Below are 18,279 nucleotides of genomic sequence, written 5' to 3'. Positions count from 1 at the left end.
CAAATATTAAAGGCTTGTTCTTTCATTGGGAAATCATAAACACTGAATATAGTCCAAAAAATATAGAGACCACAGTAAGGTGGGAGCTACAAGTGGGGAAGGCTTTTTTTGTCTACCACATTGACTCATTCATAGAGCAAGAATAATCATGACATAAGATGTAATTATTATTATGATTGGGATGAAAACTATAGCTATAAGTATTAATGGGATTTCAAGATCAACAATAAAGATATCAGAGCAGGCAATGTCCACAGAAAAATGGTCCATAACATACGGCCCCTAAAGTTTCAACATTTCCATTGTGAATGAAGTAATCAAGGAAATGGAAAAACTAAAACATGACAAATAATGGCAAATTTCATACAACTAGTCCTTGTTATTATAAAAGCAGAACGAAGGGGATTACAGGTGGCAACATGTCTGTCATAAGACAACACTGTGAAATGAAGGCATTCAACTATCTCTGAGAAACTAAATAAATAAAATTGGGTAATGTAGCCAATAAAAGTAATGGTACCTCCATTGTTCAGTAGGATGTGGAACATGTTGGGGGCAATATCTGTAGATAATAACATGTCACAGCTGTGAGATGAATAGATACATTGGCATGTGGAGGTTCTTGCTGGTGGACACCAGGGTGATGATCAGGAGATTCTCACATAATGTCCCACAGTAAACCATGAGGAACAGACAGAAGTGGAAAGTTATTAACCTTTGCTAATAGTCGACATTATTTGTTGCGATCTGCGATCAGAAACAGCCAACACCCATGATGTATTCAGCTCCCAAGTCCATTCTATACGATGACACCCAACATGTGACTAAGGTGCACATAGAGAAGGAGTAAATTGGGTCCATTAGATGTAACAAGATCAATTTTTCTATAGATCTTTATAATAGAAACAAATTACATTTTATTAATTTTTTGGCAGCTTTCTTTATAGAGTTATTTCTTAGACTGTATATAAGGGGGTTGAGGAAAGGAGTAAATACGGTATAGAGTAATGATAGAATCTTGTGAATATTCAAAGTTTGCTCTTGTTTTGGAATAATGTAAACACTGAATATAGTCCAGTAAAATATGGAGACCACAATGAGGTGGGAGCTACAGGTGGAGAAGGCTTTATGTCTACCGGTACTGGATGGGATCCTTAAAATGGCAACAATAATTTTGACATAAGATGTAATTATTAATATGGTTGGGATGATTACTAGAGGGGAACCTATTAATCTGATTTCGAGGTGAACAATGAAGGTATCAGAGCAGGCAATGTCCAGCAGAGGATTTATGTCACAGAAAAAATGGTCAATAACATTCGGCCCACAAAATTTTAACATTGATATTGTGACATAAAAAATCATTGCACTGGAAAAACTGAAGCACCAAGCAATGATGGCAAATGTCACACAACAAGTCCTTGTCATTATAGAAGCATAACGGAGAGGAATACATATGGCCACATATCTGTCATAAGACATCACTGTGAGGAGAAAACATTCAAAAAGTTCTGAGGCACAGAAGAAATAATATTGAGTCATGCATCCAATAAACGTAATGGTCCCCCCATTATTCAGTAGGATGTGGAGCAAGTTGGGGACAATATCTGTGGATAACAGGATGTCACTGATGGACAGTTGTGAGATGAAGAAGTACATTGGAGTGTGGAGGGTCTTGCTGGTAGGCACCAGGGTGATAATCAGGAGGTTCCCACATAATGTTCCACAGTAAACCACCAGGAACAGACAGAACAAGATAATTCTTACATATTTGTCAGCTTGAAATCCCAAGATGAAGAACTGTGTGACTTCGGTTAGATTCCTTCCCTGTGTTTAAAAGTAGAAAAGATGCCATCAGAGCATTCTTCAGCATCTACAAACAGCAAGTCCTGGAAATATGAGAATTATAATTAGAAAAAATGTATCCCTTTCCGCCACAGGGCGTAACTGTACGTCCTGGCAGGGAGGTACTTAGCGCAACAGGACGTACAAATAGCCAAGTATCCCAAGAGATCTGCGCTTTCCAGTAGCGGGAGTCGGCTGTCACCAATAGCCGGCCTCTCCCTGCAACAGCCGGAGTGCATCGGGACAGGGACCGCTGATGTTAATCCCTCCCCTGCTGTACTCTATGTAGATGGCGGCATGTAAAGGGTTCACAGAGGGAGCACACTCCCTCTGTGACATCATCGTACTCTTGTGATGTAATCGCAGAGAGCCAGGTGGGTTGCCATAGCAACAGGACGCCAGATACAGCCGCCCTGCTTTGCCAGTGCCTACAATTGCTAATACAAGCGATAAAACATTGTAGAACAGAAGTCCTGGTTTATCATAGCAATCATAGGTACTATTGTATAAGTCACCTACAGGGACATAACAAGTGTAAAGAAAAGATAAAAATAAGAAGAAAAATGTAAAAAAAAAAAAAAACTTTTTTGTGCTTTTTCCCATTTTAGCCTATTTTTTAAATCCTACATATTTGGTATCATCTTATCCATAACAATATGTCCAATAAATTGAACATGCTTTTTATCTTGCACAGCAAAAAGTGATAAAAAGACCTATAAAAAACTGAGGCAAACTGCTTATTTTGCCTCCCCAAAAACACAATAAAAGTGATCAAAATAGTTGTATGTGCCTAAAAATTGTACCAATAAAAACTAGAGCTTGTCTCGCAAAAAATAAGCCCTCACAGAGCTTCATCCATGGAAATATAAAAAAAAAGTTATAGGACTTTGAATGCAGAGATTAGGAAAAAAAAAAAAATAATAATTGTAGTATCATTGTAATCATATCAACTCGTAGAAAAAATGTATTGTGTCATTTATGCTGCATGATTAATGCTGTAAAAGAACCTCATAAATGGATGGCAGAATTGATTTGTTTTCTCTCCCTGCTATCTTAATTAAAAAATTATAAAAGTTTTACAATATAGTCTAATGTACCCAAAAATGGCACCAATAGAAACTACAGTTGGCAACGTAAAAAACAACCCTCATACGTCAAGAAAAAAAATTAAAAAGCTATGGTTTTTGAAAAACGGAGATGAAAATCCGTGGATTTCTGCAAAGTGGTTCCTCAGGAAGGCAAAAACTTATCACAAGAAAATAAACTCAACACAATTAGGTTCCTCTTGTTACAGCAAATGGATAAGAGAATTAGAACAAATATCTCATTTAGATAATAATGATATGGAAAAGAAAATACTAAAGGGATGGGATGCAGTACCATTTATTCTGTCATTAAATTCAAGTTGTTAACTGGGTTTTCAGCATAGTTATTCAATAATTGATTGGCCAGAGTCCGTTGCTTCCCATCCCAGCGGAACAGCTAATTGGGTGCCTTCTGTCAGCACCATTACACAAAGGGGTAGGAGAGGAAGCTGCTGGCTTCATTGAGACCCTAGTGTGCAGTTACAAGCTTCGGCCACTAAACAGGGGTCGGAGCAGCTCAAATCCCTGTGTGCAGTGGTGCTGATAGCAGTTGCCCACTCAGCTAATCAGCTGGGAGTTGAGCGGCAGATCCCTACCAATCAACAATTGATGACCTATAATATGGAGAGGTCGTCAATAGTATTTTACCTGGAAATCCCTTTAACACCTTAATGAAGGCCAGTAAGACTTTTTACTGACCTTACTAATGGGCTTTAAACCTGCACATACATATTTTATAAGATGGTGGCTTGGCTGACTACTGACAAACAGGCTCCTGCTCTAACTGCCAGGAGTGGAGAAGCCTCAAATCTTGGCAGTTTAACCCCTTGCATGCCACAGTCAACAGCATCGGCAGGATGTAAGCAGATGACAGAGGTAGGGGGCTAGTTCTGTCACCCATTGGCACTCCACAATGTCAATGGATTTCCATGGCAGACAAAAGCATGAAAAATTGCCTCCATGTCTGCCATTTAATGCAGTCTATTAAACTTCACCTGCAGCAGAGTCTGATAGGCTGCACTTATAAGCTTAGTAGAATGCACTACATAAGTAATGCAGTGTACTATCCTAGCAATCGAATGATCACATCGTCAAGTTCCCTCGAGGGACTGAAAATTATGTAAAAAATTCAATAAAGTTTATTTTAAAGCAAAAAAATCCAGTTTAAAAAAACTCTTAATAAAAAAAGGCCCAAAAAACTTTAAAAAGCAGCACTTAATAGATACAACCACATTGGTAATGACACAGACATTGAAAGTATTTTGTTATTTATCTAGCATGATGAATGCCATAGAAATAATTTGAAAAACAATGCTGAAATAGTTATTTTTCTTTTGCTTGCCTACCAAAAAAGCAATAAAAGGCAATCCAGAAGTTGCATGTTCTTCAAAATTGTGCCAATAAAGCTGCAACGAATCCTGCGAAAAACAAGAACTCTCATAGATGCTTTATAAGAAAAAGTAAAAATGTTATGAGTCTTAGAATTTGATTGTGCAGATTCAATTATATTTCTTCAAAAACATATTTTTTGTGCAAATAGTAGTGAAAAAAAAATCTAAGAATACCCATCATTGGCTATGTCAACGAGTTAAGGCTCTGCGACAATTAAAATTCCTTGGTCCTTGAGGCAAAAATAGGCTTGTCACTAAGGGGTTAAGAGAGATCCTCTGGTGAATACTTTTCACAGTCTACAAGGCTTTTGACATTAAGGCCAGATTCACATCAGCGTATGCGTATTTGCTTTTCGCATTGCCCTTTACATAGCTGTGAGAGACAAGAAGTTGACGTTCTAGCTGTGTGGCCCGGGTTGGGTGGGGTATTAGCTAAGGATCAGATACAATGTGTATTACTATGACTTCTCTGGGAGGTTTTTATTGGTTTTGTACATATGAAAGCCTTCATATAAAATGTAACAAGCCATATAAATGTTCTGACACGCCACTAAACAGAGGTTTGATCTGATTGGCCAAGATGATTTTCCAACAAATACCATCCCTGTTTATGGAAAGGTCTGTTTCTTTCCCATTGTTTAGTTGAACTTGATGGACCTACGGACTCTGAAGTAATAGCAGGCATCCACAAGGAGGGTTATAAATGGGAATGTAAGTCTGAGGTTACTTAGTACAGTGTTAGATTTGGCCCCAAATGTATTCATGTGTCTATGTAACAAGCCAGTCTGCACACTATTGCTATCGCATGCCTTTATCAGAAACCTCCTAATGGGTTTAGGAATCTGCAAATCCCAGGACGTTGGCCGGATCACATGAGCGTATGCTTTTTGCGGGCTTATTTTCACCACATTTTTGCAAAATAGGCCTTCCATATTTCTGCACACATCTGCTTATTTTACTGTAGTTTTTGCACACACAAGTCATACACAAAAAACCCCATGCTGTCAGCCATTGAAATGTTCTCTCACCCGGCGCTAATGCAAAGGAAGATAAAGTATGCTGCGTATTGTTTTACGCAACCGAAATGTGCAGACAAACTACGTGCATGTACATGAACCCTCTGAAATCAATTGGCTCTATTTTCTGCGTATCGCTTGCGCAACTTTTCCTTGTGCAAGTGTGCACGCAATAAGTTTGTGTAAATCCGGCCTTAACTTTGTGTTTGTTATCGGGTAGATTATTATCTGGATTACATACAGCCAGGGGCAGCAGTAAGGAATAAGGCAAAAATATCGAAAACTAGCAGAGGCCAGGAAAGATTTCTTTAGACCTCACAAGTTTATACAGATTAGGCAAAGTATTGACAATTAATGTTCTCAATGCCAGTAAGGGGCTGTACAGCACTTACGTCAGGTACATCCATGTACTTCTGCTGATGAGAATCAACAGATGTTGTTGTTGGGCTTTTTCTTAATCCATTTACAATGCAATTGCAAATCTTCCCAAATGAATCAGCATGTGAGATGATGGGCGGATATCACCACATAATGCAGGATGAGCACCTCTATGTATACAGATGAATGAAGGCCACTTGTGGATATTCTTGCTTCTCACGTCTCCTGCGTCTCCATCCACTGAGAAATTAAAATCTAGTAATATGTAACTAATTGTCCCCAAGATCACAAGATTTCCTCCAAGAAAACAGAAAACAAGAAAGAAATTAGTCTGACATCAGTGTAGCAAACAAAAGCTTAAAAGCAGTAGAAAAAGTTGGACACAAAGTAAAATGTTCTCTAAAATTACTTTTATTCATTCATTCCAAGTGATCATAGATAAGATATGATGGAAGGTGCCGGATATGATTGGTATCCAGAGATGCGCCTGGCTGTTCTAATTGCCCAGTTTGGAGGGTTTTCATAGATGGAAATTTAAGATACATATCCCCTATCCTGGCAGAAGGTCAACTCAAACCATTCCCAACTCACAGGAAAAATGGTATAGCTGTTACAGTCCCATGTGTCCGCTTCCTCTGGCCAGTCATTTTACCCAATTCAATGCCAGAATTTGTAGTTCACTCTCCGGCAGCATCATTTGTGGGGGATCTTCTGTACTGCGGTGACTGGCAATCTGAAGAGAGAGTCTCCCTCTCCTCCTGCATGCAGTGCGGCGCTTCAACCCAAGGATATGGCCCGTCGTCAAACTTTGGCCTTCTTCGACTGCAGGGCTCTTTCTTGTCTCCCTTTTTTTTTCTGGGCAGCTCCCCAACTGCTGCAGTGGCCCTGCAATGGCCTCCTTGCCACAAGAGATGAGCGTTTTATAGAAACGCGTTTCAAAAAAGCGTTTTTAATAGAAAAAAAAGTATCCTGAAAAATTATGTGATTATTTGATTCATATAGACGAATATTAGAAGAAGAGGAAAGAGAACAAAATGATGTAGATAAGGCCTTAGTCAGACGGGCGTTTTTAGCCGCGATTTGCGCATGCGCATGCGGCCGGCGATTTTATAAAACCATTGCTTTGCAATGGTATCGGACACATGAGCGCTTTTTATGCGCTCGTCCGATAAATTATAGAACAAAAAATCGCAGATCGCACCTATCTGCGATCTGCGATTCCTGTTCTCTTCTGTATATGCGCTCAATGGGGCCGGCGGCAGCAGCGCCGACCCCATTGAGAAAATATAGAAGACAAATCATTCTTCTCTGCCACAGCTGTAACAGCTGTGGCAGAGAAGAACGATGTTTGCCCATTGAATTCAATGGAGCGGCAATACAGCCGCTCCATTGAAAGCAATGGGCTGCCGGCGTGCGCGGGGTGAATTGTCGGGAAGGGGTTAAATATATAAGCCCTTCCCTGCAATTCATCCTAAAATGTGTTAAAATAAAAAAAATTGTATACTCACCTTTCCGCTGCAGCCGGAGTCCAGCCGCGGCCGCTGTCAGTTCTCCTGAACTGCTTCTTGGCACTATTCAGCCGGCGGGGCATTAAAATCCCCACCTGCTGAATGATCTGCCTCTGATTGGTCACAGCCCTGACCAATCAGAGGCTGAAAACACTCACACACCCATTCATGAATTCATGAATGGGTGAGTGACTGCTGCCTCTCAGCGCTGAGCCAATCAGGGGCAGGTCTGACTCACATCCATTCATGAATTCATGAATGGGTGTGAGTGAGGCATGCCTCTGATTGGCTCAGCGCTGAGCCAATCAGGGGGCAGGTCTGACTCACACCCCCTTCACACCCACTGCAGGACAGCCGTGCGGAGCTCCGGCTGCCGGCAGAAGGTGAGTATACAATTTTTTTTTATTTTAACACATTTTAGGATGAATTGCAGGTAAGGGCTTATATATTTAACCCCTTAACGACGGCCCCATCGGGAAACTACGTCCTCAGAAAGTGGGCCTTAATCCTAGAGGACGTAGTTTTATGCATCCTCTTTGGATTGATGCCCACTGGCCTGAGGACGTGACAGCTCCATGCTGTCGGTGCCCGCAGGTAGCCGACAGCATGGAGCTGTCATCCCAGGATGCGGGCAGTCCCCCCCGGCATTGCGATCGGCGCTATAAAATGAATAGCGCCGATCGCAAAAAAGTAAATAAAAAAGTGTAAAAAAGTAGTAATTCAGCTGCTATGATGGATCGGATCCATCACGGCAGCTGAAAATACTCACACGGCTTGTCGGCGGTGTCCCCCGGAGATCTGGTCCTCCCGGACCCGCCGGCGGCCTTCTGCGCATGCGCGCCTGACGATGACGTCACGCGCACGCGCAGAAGCCCGGGTGTCCCCGGCAAATTTAAAATCTCCTGGCTCCCGGCTCCTGAAGGTAGCCGGGAACCAGGAGGTGTTACCGGGGACCACTGTGAGCGGTCCCCGGGCCCGCGATCACCGCTATCCATTGCGATAGCGGTGATCGCGAAAAAGTTTAAAAAGTAAAACAAAAGTAAAGTTTCACCTCCCCTCATGGATCCGATCCATGAGGGGAGGTGAAGATACTCACCCCCGGTCCTCTGCGATGTCCCGATGTCCCGGGACCCGAAATCCCCGTCTGCGCATGCGCGCCCGATGATTGACATCGGGCGCGTGCACAGAGGGGCTCGAGCCCCGGGAAATTCAAAATTGCTCTGCTCCTGGCTGCCATGTGTAGCCAAGAGCAGAGGGATGTCAGCAGGGACATGATCACTGTCATCCAATGGATGACAGTGATCATGTAAAGTAAAAAAAAGTGCAAAAAGTAAAAAAAATAAAAATAAAAAAAGGGGTAAAAGGTAAAAAAAAAAAAAAGTGCAAAAAGTAAAAAAAAAGTTTTAAAAAGTTAAAAAAAGCTTGCGTTTCATCTCCCCCCACGGATCATATCCGTGAGGGAGGATGAAATGACGTACCTAAGGCCTGCGGATTTATCCGCGGACCTCAACCCAGCTTCTGCGCACGCGCCCGTCACCAATGTGGCAGGCGCATGCGCAAAAGCCGTGTTTTTTTTAAATCTCCCTGCTCCTGGCTACAAAACTTAGCCGAGAGCCTGGAGATTTCACGGGGGGCCGCGGTGAGCGGTTTCTGATCACGTGTTCACCGTTATCCAAAGAATAATGGCGATCACGTAAAAGTTAAAAAAAGGTGAAGCTTCATCTCCCCTCACTGATGCGATCGGTGAGAGGAGATAAAATTTTTTAACGGAGGCCTCCATATTTGCACCCCGACGCAATCTTCTTCCGTGAACTTTCCCGTATTCTGCGCATGCAACCGCTGGCAAAACACCGGACACATGCGCAGGAGTCGGGGAGCCCAGGAAACTTAATATCTCCTTGCTCTCGGCGACCAACGGTCACCGAGAGCCTGGAGCAGTGACGGGTGGCCTCGTTGAGCGGTCCCCGGTCACGTGAAAAATGGTAGCGATCTACCTTTGGCCGGTCTCACATGACCGGATAGGAATTACGGATTCCGCATGCGTTTGATTAGCGGTATTACGCAGATCAATCGCATTGGATTACACAATTCCGCTCACATTAGCGGGTTGGAATTGCGTAATTCACTCGCAGAAAAGAGAACGCAGCAGGTTCTATTTTACCGCGGATATCCGCAACATAGAGCCCATTGTGCTCCGTGGTCATGGATATACCCGCTGCCCATACGCAACTACCTTGTATACGGGCTGCGGGTACCCGGGTCATCGCTAAGCGACGGTGCGGGAAATACAAACAACAACAAAAAAAGTGTACTGCGCATGACCGCCCGTGTAAGTTGGCAGTTATGCGCAGTACATTACGCGGCCGTACGCAGGGTCACAGCCGGGCTCACAGCCGGGATCCACCTACGGCTGTGTGAGCCCGGCGTTATTCAGACCGCTACCTGTAATACGCAATTTACAAGAAGCCCCGGGAACGCTCGCCTTCCTGCAGTTCCAGGAGCAGCTTGTTGAGCGCCTTCTGTGTGAGACCGCCGCACCTCATCAAGCTTACGGAGACTCACAGAGCGCCACTTTTTACACCCCATCCCCGCCACTGAGGTCAAAAAATGACTCCCAAAAAGCATGAGAGGAGGGGGGATACCCGGTTTTATTGCCCCATGTGCCCATCCCAACCAGCCTCCATAATTACCCGTCTTTGGAAATACTACACAGTTCACATTATTACTTTTATCTAAGATTTGGGGAACGCCGAAAAGGGCATGGAGGGGGAGGGGGGGATTTTAGGGAGTCAATTTTTATTCCGCACAAATGAGCAATGGGGCCTGGAATGTATTCAGTTATGCCCTGCAATCCAACTGGTGTTCCCTCCATTACAGGCCTTGCCATGTTTCTTGTAAGTAGATTAGGGCCACAAGGGGTATGTTTTTGAACACGGGACAAACGGGGGTATCCATTTTGGGGTGAACGTCTTCATTCCTATGTAAACTGTACAAAAAAAAAAGTTTTTAAATTGACAAAATTGCCAAAAAAATGAAAATTGTAATTTTTTTCTTCTGCTTTGCTGAAATTTATTCAAATACTGTGTGGTCAAAATACGCAGTACACCCCTAGATGAATTCATTAAGGGGTCTAGTTTTTAAAATGGGGATATTTGTGGTGGTCTTTATAGTTTTGGACGCTCAATGACTCTATAAGTGGGCAATGGGGCCTGGAATTTATTCCGTTGTACCCTAAAATCCAACGGGTGCTCCTTCCATTATAGGCCTAGCCATGCGTCCTTTAAGTAGATTAGGGCCACAAGGGGTATGGTTCTGAACACGGGACAAACAGGGGTATCCATTTTGGGGTGAAAGTCTTCATTCTTATGTGTGCTGTACAAAAAAAACAATTTTTAAATTGATACAACTGCCAACAAAATGAAAATTGTAATTTTTTTCCTACTGCTTTGCTTAGATTTCTTCAAAAATTGTAGGGTAAAAATACGCAGTACACCCCTAGATAAATTCGTTAGGGGGTCTAGTTTTCAAAATGGGATCATTTGTGGGGGTTCTCTGTCGTTTTGGCCGCTCAAGGGCTCTACAAGTGTGCAATGGGGTCTAAATCACCTTCATGCTAAATTTCTGTTCTTAAAGCCACCGACTACTCCTTTCATTTTGGGCCCCGTTGTGCATCCAGACAAAAGATTAGGGCCACAATGGGTATGTCTCTGAGCACGGGACAAACAGGGGTATCCACTTTGGGGTGCAAGTCTTCATTCATGCGTGTGCTGTACAAAAAAAGCTGTTTTTAAAATGACAGAATTGACAAAAAAATGAAAATCACAATTTTTTCCTTTTGCTTGGCTTGAATTCATTCAAAAACTGTGGAGTCAAAATGGTCAGTACACCCCTATATAAATTCGTTAAGGGGTCTAGTTTTCAAAATGGGGTCACTTGTGGGGGTTCTCTTTGGTTTTGGCCACTCAAGAGCTCTACAAAAGTGCTATGGGGCCTAAAACGCCTTCAAGCAAAATTTATGTTCTGAAAGACACCGACTACTCCTTTCATTTTGGCTCCCGTTATGCATCCAGACATAAGATTAGGGCCACAATGGGTATGTTTCTGAACACGGGAGAAACGGGGGTATCCATTTTGGTGTGTAAATCCTCATTTTCATGGTCTCTATAGGAAAAAAATATGTCTTTAAAATGACATATTTGCAAAAATATGAAACTTTATTTTTTGTCCCCTAAATTGAACTAATTCCTGAAAAGAACTGGTGGGGTCAAAATACTCATGACACCCCTCAGTGAATACACTAAGGGGTGTAGTTTTTAAAATGGGGTCATTTGTGGGTGTATCTATTATTCTGACACTTATGAGCCTCTGCAAACTTGGCTTGGTGCAGGAAAACAAAGTGCTCCTCAAAATGCTGAAAAGTAATGTTAAATTTGTACGTCCTCTAAATGGTTAAAAAAAACACAAAAGTTTTTCAAGTGTGCATTCAGAATAAAGTAAACAGATGGAAATACATATCTTATCAAAATTTTGTACAGTATGTTTGGACATATTTGAGATATTACGGTTGAAAATGTGAAAAAATGACAATTTTTTCAAAATTTTTCCAATATTGGTACTTTTAATAAATATACACAAATTATATCGGTCTCTTTTTACAATCTAAATGAAGTACAGCATGTGGCGAAAAAACAATGTCAGAATCACTTGGATATGTAAAGCCTTTACGGAGTTATGCCACGTTGAACAACGCATGTCAGATTTCCAAAATTTGGCTCCGTCACTAAGGCGCAAACAGGCTTCGTCACTAAGGGGTTAAGCCCTTCCCGACAATTCATCCTGGGCTCGCCCGCAGCGCATTGCTTTCAATGGAGACGGCTGTATTGCCGTCTCCATTGAATGCAATGCGCTGGACAGCTCCGGCCCGTTTCTAATGAAACGCGGCTAGGAGCAGATTTTCGGGCGATTTGCGGGCGACTTGCGCGCACCGGTCACGCGATTTGCGGATGCGCATCCGTCATGCGATCCGCAAATCGCGCGAAAAATCGCCCGTCTGACTAAGGCCTTAGAATGAAGAAAAAACTAATTATGAAGACATAAGAAATAAGAAAAGAGTCAAGCAAGAAAACAAAGAGAAATCAATAAAGAGAAGGAGAGGGAAAGGACATGAGATAAAAAAGAAGAATGGAATCAACTACGCCAAAATTAAAAATAAAAATTTCACAGCGACTTCTGAACTAGGGCTTTCCAATTGTAGATGTTGTCCGCACATTATGCATGGCAGAACATTTAGAGATATGGGAGAGGGAGAAAACCCTATTGAGATTCAATTAGGAAGATATGAACTTAGTTGTAAAACACAATTTGTCGTATACTTATTGGAGTGCCCATGTGGCCTCAAATATGTAGGAAGAACAAAAAACGCATCGAGAAGTCGAGTCTCCAGCCGTATGTTTAACCCTTTCCAATCCACTGTCTGACGTCTAAAGACATTCTGATTGAAAGGCTGTACAGCTCCGATGTCGGAAGACGTCCAGCAGAGTATTCTTACTGTAGATTACTGGCCGCTCTCTGTCGGGGGCCTCTCCAGCATGTCACATACCGCAGTATGGGCTCTAGCCAGCAGATGGCGCCATTGTATAATGTCAGAAAGAGAACACCCCCTAGGAAACCCTGAATCCAAAATTGGATTGCAAAGGGTTAATATCAGGAGAGAATTCACAATACACAATGTATCCCGACACTTTTCAGAGACTCATAAACATCAGACCAAATTCCTTAAAGTAACTCCACTGGAACACCTTCCCTCCCATTCGATTGGCCAGCTTCGTAGAAAAGAGATATCGTTTAAACACACCAACACCTTATGGTTTAAATAAGGGGATTGGAGAAAATTTTATGACATTTTATTCAGAATCCATTTATTTGGAGGCTTATATTTATAATTTTTTTCCTTCTTCTTTTCTTCCTATGAATTTAATTGTAACAATTTACAATATTCACTGTGTGTATTCCTTTAAAATATAACCTTTAATAAACAAAACTTAAAAACTTTGAGTGCCTCACTGACACGACATCACGTAAAGAGACGAACACACAAAACTAATATAAGCTCAGCATGGGAGCAAACGATAAAGACACTATGAGACAGGCCCTCTACTGCGCAGTAACCCACGGGAAGGTATTGGCTTATGTTAGATGATTACCGATAAAGGAGGCAGTGCTGAATACTAGATGCCGCTTAATGTATTAAGTCTAAACCGGTCGTGGTTAAGGGCTAGTGGCCCATAGATGGTCAACAACTCATAGATATCTCAGATAAATAAAACTCGTGATACTGGGAAACAAGCCCAGTTAAGAATAAGGCAGATGACCAAAAAGAGAGGTGTGTATCCAGAAAAAAACGGACCACAGATTAAATCGGTTCACAAATGCTAGTAGGTTCAACACGTTTCTGTCAAAAGACTCATCAGGAACCTAATAAAATTGTCATCTAAAGGATGGGCATGAACGCCCATACAACAGTGTAAGAAAAAGCTGCCGTATCTAACAGATAGGAGGCATGCAGCAGTCCCAAAACCAGTGGCCGGATAATGACCGTTAGATCCTAGGAATGTGCACCCTTGCCTTCTCTTTCCTACGTGGTGGCAGGTAGGTATCAAGACCAAGCGCTTAGAACACTGAGTAGTACGGACAAATGGTGACCCGAACACTCAAAAAGAAGTACTGCTAGGAGAAATAAACCCTAATAGGTAGAAATAAAAGCAGTAGAACGAATGGTCTAGGCAAGTCTAGTACCCAATCTGCTGTCTAATCCTATACTGATGATAGTAGAGGAGTAACCCCAATTCCAAATGGAATGAGAAAGGAGAGAGAGAGAGAGAGATGCAGCAGCACCTCCAGCCTGGATGGTAGACTGGAGGATAATGTGGTCTATGGGTGACCTATGGGTGTCTACTTAAACGAGGCTGATGATTCACACCCCCTGTGAGGGTGTGTCCCTATTAGCCAATGTCTATGCACGTAAAGGTAAAGTATACGCCCACATGGGAGGATACCTGGTGAATGTTAATATGCGAGACAGCCAGCAGCCTGTAACAGTACAAAAAAACTAATACATGCTGTGGGTAAAAATTGCAAAACAACAGAATGTATAAAGCGCCCGATTGGCATTCGTGCCGGTCCGGGTAATATATAGCAGTCCGATGATAAAGTAATTGCGTCCCTGTATGGTCACATGACGATGCAGTGACGCGTGGGGGAGGAGCCTAGTGTGGATAACTGCCCCCCTCCGTGGTTATGTGAGTGTAAGGGACACTTTGCCGCTGATCATAATGCTTAAGTCCTGGCCCATGCAAAAAAACAATCAGAACGGGCTAGTAGAACATACCATATTGATAGCAGTCCGATGATAGAGTAATTGCGTCCCTGTATGGTCACATGACGATGCAGTGACGTGTGGGGGAGGAGCCAAGTGTGGATAACTGCCCCCATACGTACTTATGTTAGTGTAAGGGACGCTTTGCCGCTAATCATAATGCTTAAGTCCTGGCCCATGTAAAAGACAATCAGAACAGGCTAGTAGAACATACCATATCTACCAAGAGTGCCCGATTGGTGTTAGTGTAGGTACGGGGAGCCGATGACAGCCAGACACGACATCCCGTATGTGCGTGGTCACGTGACGACGTGATGACGCATGGGGGAGGAGCCAGTGCGGATCGATGCCCCGCTATGGAAAATGGTGCTGGCCTGTGTCCTCGTTCGTATGGCAGCAAGGAAGTTCAGAGGGCAGAGACCTGCCCAACGGACCGCGCAAAAGAAGGATGCACATACAAAGATAGACATAGCAACGCGAGGGGGAGGAGCCAAAGGCGGACACACGCCCCGCGGGGAGCGTGATGTCGGCTCAAGTGCCTCCTCACCATGGCAACAAAAGATGCTATGAGGGCGGAAACATGCCCAACAGACCGCCAGGATACGGAATAGACATGTGACAATACCGGACCAGGCCGTACTCGCCACGATGATGTGGTAGAGAATGTGTGCATATGTATAATGTATGATACAAGCCTACATAGGACTATCGTTTAGGAAGAATAGAACAGTTAAGGGTGGCCGTGATTGATATAGGATAGTGGCCGCTTGTTTAGAAAATGGTGTATTACATAGTAATAAAAGGTATACAGATGACATGGAAAACCCCATGGTATGAGACCTGGGTATACCAGAGGGATGCATGATAGCCCATAATAGGGTATGGAGAGCCCCAATGAAGGGGCTGTTGTTAAGAATAGAATGCCCCTTTAGGGGTGGGTGAAAATACGCAATCCCTGTCTTAGTTTGACAAGATGAAAACATGTAGGCTGGTAAGTAATGCGACGCATTACAGTAAATTAATGCATGGGTAATAGGGTAAAATGACGGATAAGAACAAGATGTAAGATAATGAGTCACACGATAGAAATTTGCATGAGAAAAGGACGACATAAGAAACATCCCACAGGTGGAACATTATAGAGTCAAAGAAAACATCCAAACGGAAGGACCTCATTGAGACCCTTCGGGGAGACTGAATCCATCTGAAATATCCACTGAGATTCCTTTTGCAGGACCCTTCGGTTGGTATCACCTCTTCTACCAAAAGAGCGAATGCATTCAACCCCTTGGAACTTGATGTTGAACATATCGTTAGCATGCACAAGACACGTGATTAGCCACAGGGGTGCTCTCCCCCCTTCTAATATTACCTACGTGCCCCAAGATGCATCTGCGAAACTCTTGAATAGTCTTGCCGACGTAGTTCTTGGGGCACGGGCAGGTGGCAATGTATACTAGGTGTGATGACCTACAGTTGATGAAGTCCCTGATCTCGTACGAGGAACCAGTGATAGCACACTGGAATTCTTTTCCTTTCTTGATGAAAGGGCATGCTTCAGATCCATTGCATGGAAAGGTACCATTGGGACGGGAAGACCCTAGCCACGTTAGTTTCCTCGGAGTAGCATCCAGATGACTCTTGATAATGTGATCTCTAAGATTCCTACCCCTTCTGAATGTAAATAGAGGTACATCCGGGATGATATCCTTAATATCCGGGGTCATTTTTCAAAATATGCCAGTACTTCCGCAGAAGGTTTTGCATGAATGGTACTCCATCGTCGTAGGTACCAATCACCCGTAATGTATTATCCAACGTTTTTGTTCTTGGTTTGAGAATAGTAGCTCGATCTTGCTTTTTGGCGAAATTGAAGGCTTGGTCCAATATCTTGGGGGGGTATCCCCTATGGAGAAATCTCTCCTTTAGCTTAGTACCTTCATTAAGGAATGTGGTTTCTGATGAACAATTCCTTTTTAGCCTCAAAAACTGTCCCTTTGGAATCCCCCAACGTAGGGGGAAGGGATGAAAACTTTGCCAGGCTAAGAGGCTATTGGTAGCCATCTTTTTCCTGTAAAGGGAGGTGGATAGATACCCCTGTGGAGTTTTCGATACACAGATATCCAAGAATGCTAAGGACTGTTCTTGTATTTCGGAAGTGACTTTGAGGTTGATGTTATTCGTGTTCAAGTGTTGAACAAAATTCTGAAAGTCAACTTTCGTTCCCGACCAGAGTAAGAAAACGTCGTCGATGTAGCGGTGCCAAATTAATATGTTTTCAGTCCACATGCTATTATTCTCGGAAAATACGAAGACACTCCTCCCACCAGCCCAGGAACAGATTCGCGTAAGATGGGGCAGCTGGACTCCCCATCGCGGTGCCCCTGATCTGGTGGAGGATCTTGCCGTCGAACAAAAAGTAATTGTGGGTGAGTATGTAGCCGAGGAGATCCAATACAAACTGGTTATGTCTAATGTGATCACAGCCTCGCTGCTTAAGGAAATGGTGTACCGCCCTCAGGCCTATGTCATGCAAAATCGAACTGTATAAAGCCTCGATATCCAGGGAGGCCAAGTACACCCCTTCTTCAACGTGTATGCCCTCTATATGCCGCAAAACGTCCGGGGTGTCCTGGACAAAGGACAGAAGTGACTGTACAAATGGCCGTAGGATCTTAGGGCCACATCTGACCGTGTGCAGTACTGTTGAGGCTGCTTTTAGCAGTGTTGCACTTTTTTTTTTTCTTGTATATCGGGCGTGCAGACCATAGTGTCCTCAGTCTGCAGTCATTTTACTGAGTATAGGGGCAGTACTGGTGAGGCAGGGACAGTGGTACAGGGAAAGAGGTATACTGGCTATATAGGCAGTGGGCTTTTTCCCAAAAAGTTGAAAAAAATACTATATTTGGCCTGGCAGTGACCGTCTTCAGTTTACGGTGTGTGTACTGGGGGTAGTAGTCGGTGCTTAATACCCAGCCTTGCGCATAATTGTTTCCTGGCTGCACTGGGCTTTCAGTAACCACAGTCATCCTCCAACAGGGAAATCCAAATACAGTGTATATCAGAGGCAGTGAGCTTTTTCCCAAAAAGTGGAAAAATATACTATATTTGGCCTGGCAGTGACCGTCTTCAGTTTACGGTGTGTGTGCTGGGGGTAATAGTCGGTGATTAATACCCAGCCTTGCACATAATTGTTTCCTGGCTGCACTGGGCTTTCAGTAACCACAGTCATCCTCCAACAGGAAAAATCCAAATACAGTGTATATCAGAGGCAGTGGGCTTTTTCCCAAAAAGTGGAAAAATATACATATTTGGCCTGGCGAAGACCGTCTTCAGTTTACGGCATGTGTGCTGGGGGTAGAAGTCGCTGATTAATACCCAGCCTTGCGCATAATTGTTTGCTGGCTGCACTGGGCTTTCAGTAACCACAGTCATCCTCCAACAGGGAAATCCAAATACAGGGTATATCAGAGCCAGTGGGCTTTTTCCCAAAAAGTGGAAAAAAATACTATATTTGGCCTGGCAGTGACCGTCTTCAGTTTACGGCGTGTGTGCTGGGGGTAATAGTCGGTGATTAATACCCAGCCTTGCGCATAATTGTTTCCTGGCTCTGCTGTGCGTTCCGTAAGCGAAGTCAGCCTCCAACCACAGGCCAATAAACGGCACATTTAATTACAGCGT

At 43.3% G+C, this 18,279-nt stretch overlaps 1 protein-coding gene across 1 annotated transcript; it reads right to left on the bottom strand.

Moving 5' to 3' along the window:
* Positions 1-894: 894 nt before the first annotated feature.
* On the bottom strand, positions 895-16,325 carry LOC136610376 (olfactory receptor 1468-like). Its single transcript, XM_066589607.1, has 2 exons — positions 15,975-16,325; positions 895-1,827 (listed from the first exon to the last, which is right to left on the bottom strand). Exons 1-2 carry the CDS (start codon positions 16,323-16,325, stop codon positions 895-897), a joined length of 1,284 nt encoding a protein of 427 aa, XP_066445704.1.
* Positions 16,326-18,279: the final 1,954 nt, after the last annotated feature.

Source organism: Eleutherodactylus coqui, chromosome 2 (genome assembly GCF_035609145.1).
Source record: "Eleutherodactylus coqui strain aEleCoq1 chromosome 2, aEleCoq1.hap1, whole genome shotgun sequence".
Classification (NCBI taxonomy): Eukaryota; Metazoa; Chordata; class Amphibia; order Anura; family Eleutherodactylidae; genus Eleutherodactylus; species Eleutherodactylus coqui.
The sequence above is the reverse complement of the archived record's forward strand: the minus strand, read 5'-3'. Positions and strand labels throughout refer to the sequence as shown.